A 2998-nucleotide genomic window follows, 5' to 3' on the forward strand; every position below is an offset into this window, starting at 1 on the left:
GAAATAAGCATCTCAATCTTTTGCCTTCATATATACTTACAGCAAAAACAAGATGTGAACTAAGGCTTGTGTAAAATAGATGTGCACAAGGAAAATGATAGAGCATTTTTCAGCTTTTTTATTCCAAATTCAAGCATATTATGAAATTTAATTCTGGCTTTTGTAAGCCTTAATTACTTTATCTAAATCAGAATTCTCAACAGACTAATTAAATCAGAATTCATGCAATAGCTTTTTTCTCAGCACTCAGTTTCCTCTACACAAAAAACCAGAACAATTATATTAGAATCGCTGGGTAGGCAAAGGCATTGGGATTTGTGGGGAAAAGTTCTCCAGATGATTCTATCGTATAGGTAAGCATTAAGAATCACTTATCTAAACTGCTTTATTTTATTCATTTACTCTACATTTATTCTTTTACTCTACCATCACATACACATCTTGAATGAAACAGCAAAGTCAGTAAATTTGGACTTACCCTAATGGGGTTATGAACTGGGACAAGTGGCTGAGTCACAGGGTAGATCTGGCGGGTGGGATCAAGTAGAAGTTCTTGGTTGAGCAGAAGTGCTTGAACAGGCATAGCTCTCTGAGGGTAGGGCACTACTTGTTGGGGGATAGGCAGGACGTTGGGCTGAGGAACAGACCACAGGGGCTGAGGGGAAAGTGCAAGAGTCTGAGGAATACGCTGAGGGACCTGGTGCATCAAGGGCTGGAACAGAGGCAGAGGAAGATGCAGATTTTCAAGATCAGTGAGTTTTGGGATTTGAGGCTCAAAAAAGGGCATTGTTGGAGATTTTTGGATGGACATCACTCTGCCTTTAGTGTAGATAGTGTCTTTAGCTTTAGGGACTTCCATTATTTCAGGATGAGGGACAGGCAGCACCACAGCAGGCTGAGCAAGAGGCAGAATGTTTTGTGGAAGAAAACCATAGGGGATAGGCTCAACGAATGGATAGATCAGAGGCTGTGGCTGGAAAGAGGGGTCGACTTTATCCTGGTGTTCATCCTGGAAAGAAGGAAAAAGAATCTTTGAGTCCTTGATTCAGCTATAATTGTCATTCATAATGAATTCATTTCTCTCTTTTAGACAATGATAAATGAGTAGAAAGAGAGGAAGAAAATTTTTCACTTATTTTGTTAAGAAATTATCTTGAGTCATGTGAAGAAAAGTGAGTAAAATGTTTGTTGAAAGATTTTAATCCACTCACTTCATGGGTAACTACACAGGCCAAAGTAAAATCAATGTTTGGATATTTCAGAAACATTCTTTTAACCTTTTCCTGAATTGCCTGGATAGCTGTAACTGTACACTTTGGTCTTCAGAGAGAATTTACTTTTCAACACAGTTATGCCAATAATTGACCAAATTGTTTTCACACAGTGAAAAGAGGTCAGTTTAAAAAGACTTAGAGGGACAATTCCAAGGTTCATTTTTGTTTTGTTTCGGCTTGATGAAAAAGAAAATCAGTCTTAATTTGTGGCTTCTCTCAGGAAGTGATTTAACATCAGCCAAATTCTTGCATTCCTTCCCTTGGGAGAAGATAGTCTCTTGAGTCTTTCAAGAGACATTGATTTTTCTGTTTAAATTTGATTTTAAAAATATTTTATGTGACACCAAACAATTCATTGATACACAAAGCAACTGAAAATTATGATTAGGTAAACATATCACCATGAATGTAATTTAATGAAATACAGGATTTTGTGTTGTCCATACAAAAATGAAGGCAATATGGCACAAATTCTACATAGTTTTTTTTTTTTTTTTTTAACAGCTGTATAGTCCTTTTCATTACCATATCCACCTTGAAAATAAGAGGATCATAGCTCCCAACCTGGAAATGTTCCCACCAATGTACACTTGTTGAAAACAGATATACCATTAGTAATATCATTAGATATTTAGTCTATATTTCAGAAATTAATTATGAGTTTAAAAATGCATGCATACCCTAGAAAATATATCGACTTTATCAATGTTTAATTTTTTTACAGTGGTTTGTGGGTATATGGCATTTATTTTATTATCATTCTTTAGAATCAACATATACATTATAAATATTTTTGTATGTGTTATACTTTATGATAATTTTATAAATATACTTATCATTAACAAATTACCTCTCTTTGCTGCTGGTCCTCATGTTTAACCTTCTCAACTGTCTGCTAAAAATAAATCATATATAAAAATACGTTACCATCTGTAAAAATTAGAGGAAATTTTGAAAATATGTACATTTTAAATGTGAAAATTTACCTTGTATTGTGTAATAGATTCCTACAGAAAAATATAAAATAAAATTAGATTTAGTTTTAACAATTCACTTTGCAATATAAATTAGGAAATAAAGGCATTAATTGTTTGATAATAGCATTAATAACTTTGTATAATCATTAAAGCTTATATATTAAATTGTTCTATATAAGCTTGTATAAAAGAAAGTCAGATGAATGCAGTCAAGAAGGACATGGCACAAAAAAAGCAATTAATATATGCTAATTTCTCTCTACCACCATGCTCATTCCCTGACAACAAATGATCTCTAAAACCCCATCTGATTTTTTAAAAAAGGAAATACTCATTGAAAATATATTCTAATAACAATTGATACATTTTGATCACTTCAAATAAATCAGAAGAGTTAAACATTTCCCTTAAGGATCATATAACCTTCCTGAAGAGACAGAGTCTATTGAGATACCATTTACTTATCAAGTGATCACACACGCAAGAAGAGAGATGTAAGAATAAATATCTACCTGACTCTCTTAGGTAGATTTAGGAATACACTAAATCTCACTTATTTACTAAAGTGGCTATTGTAATTATAAAATGTGTCCTTTTGCATATCTGCTTACCTACTGCTTAGCAAGCTCTTAATTATCACTCGCATCTCTATCTTTTCAGTTTGTACCACAGCTCCTAGTCAATGTCTGACCCATAGAAGACCCTCAATATATGCTCAAAGTGAATGAGTTCAGAGTAAAGAGAGTT

General features: G+C 33.5%; 1 protein-coding gene across 2 annotated transcripts in view; it reads right to left on the reverse strand.

Annotated features, from left to right (window-relative positions):
* The window catches only part of CSN2 (casein beta), a 6634-nt gene that overhangs the window by 2279 nt on the left and 1357 nt on the right, over nucleotides 1-2998 (reverse strand). The window contains exons 3-5 of one of the 2 annotated variants that reach the window (XM_011927090.1): nucleotides 2261-2281; nucleotides 2125-2166; nucleotides 479-1009 (exon numbers count right to left, since the gene is read on the reverse strand). In XM_011927090.1, the coding sequence (XP_011782480.1) occupies nucleotides 479-1009; nucleotides 2125-2166; nucleotides 2261-2281 (594 nt within the window). Of the gene's footprint in view, nucleotides 1-478; nucleotides 1010-2124; nucleotides 2170-2260; nucleotides 2282-2998 lie in introns of both variants that reach the window. The other variant, XM_011927089.1, reaches the window with a different exon arrangement.

This window comes from Colobus angolensis, unplaced genomic scaffold, assembly GCF_000951035.1.
Source record: "Colobus angolensis palliatus isolate OR3802 unplaced genomic scaffold, Cang.pa_1.0 Scaffold70, whole genome shotgun sequence".
Classification (NCBI taxonomy): Eukaryota; Metazoa; Chordata; class Mammalia; order Primates; family Cercopithecidae; genus Colobus; species Colobus angolensis.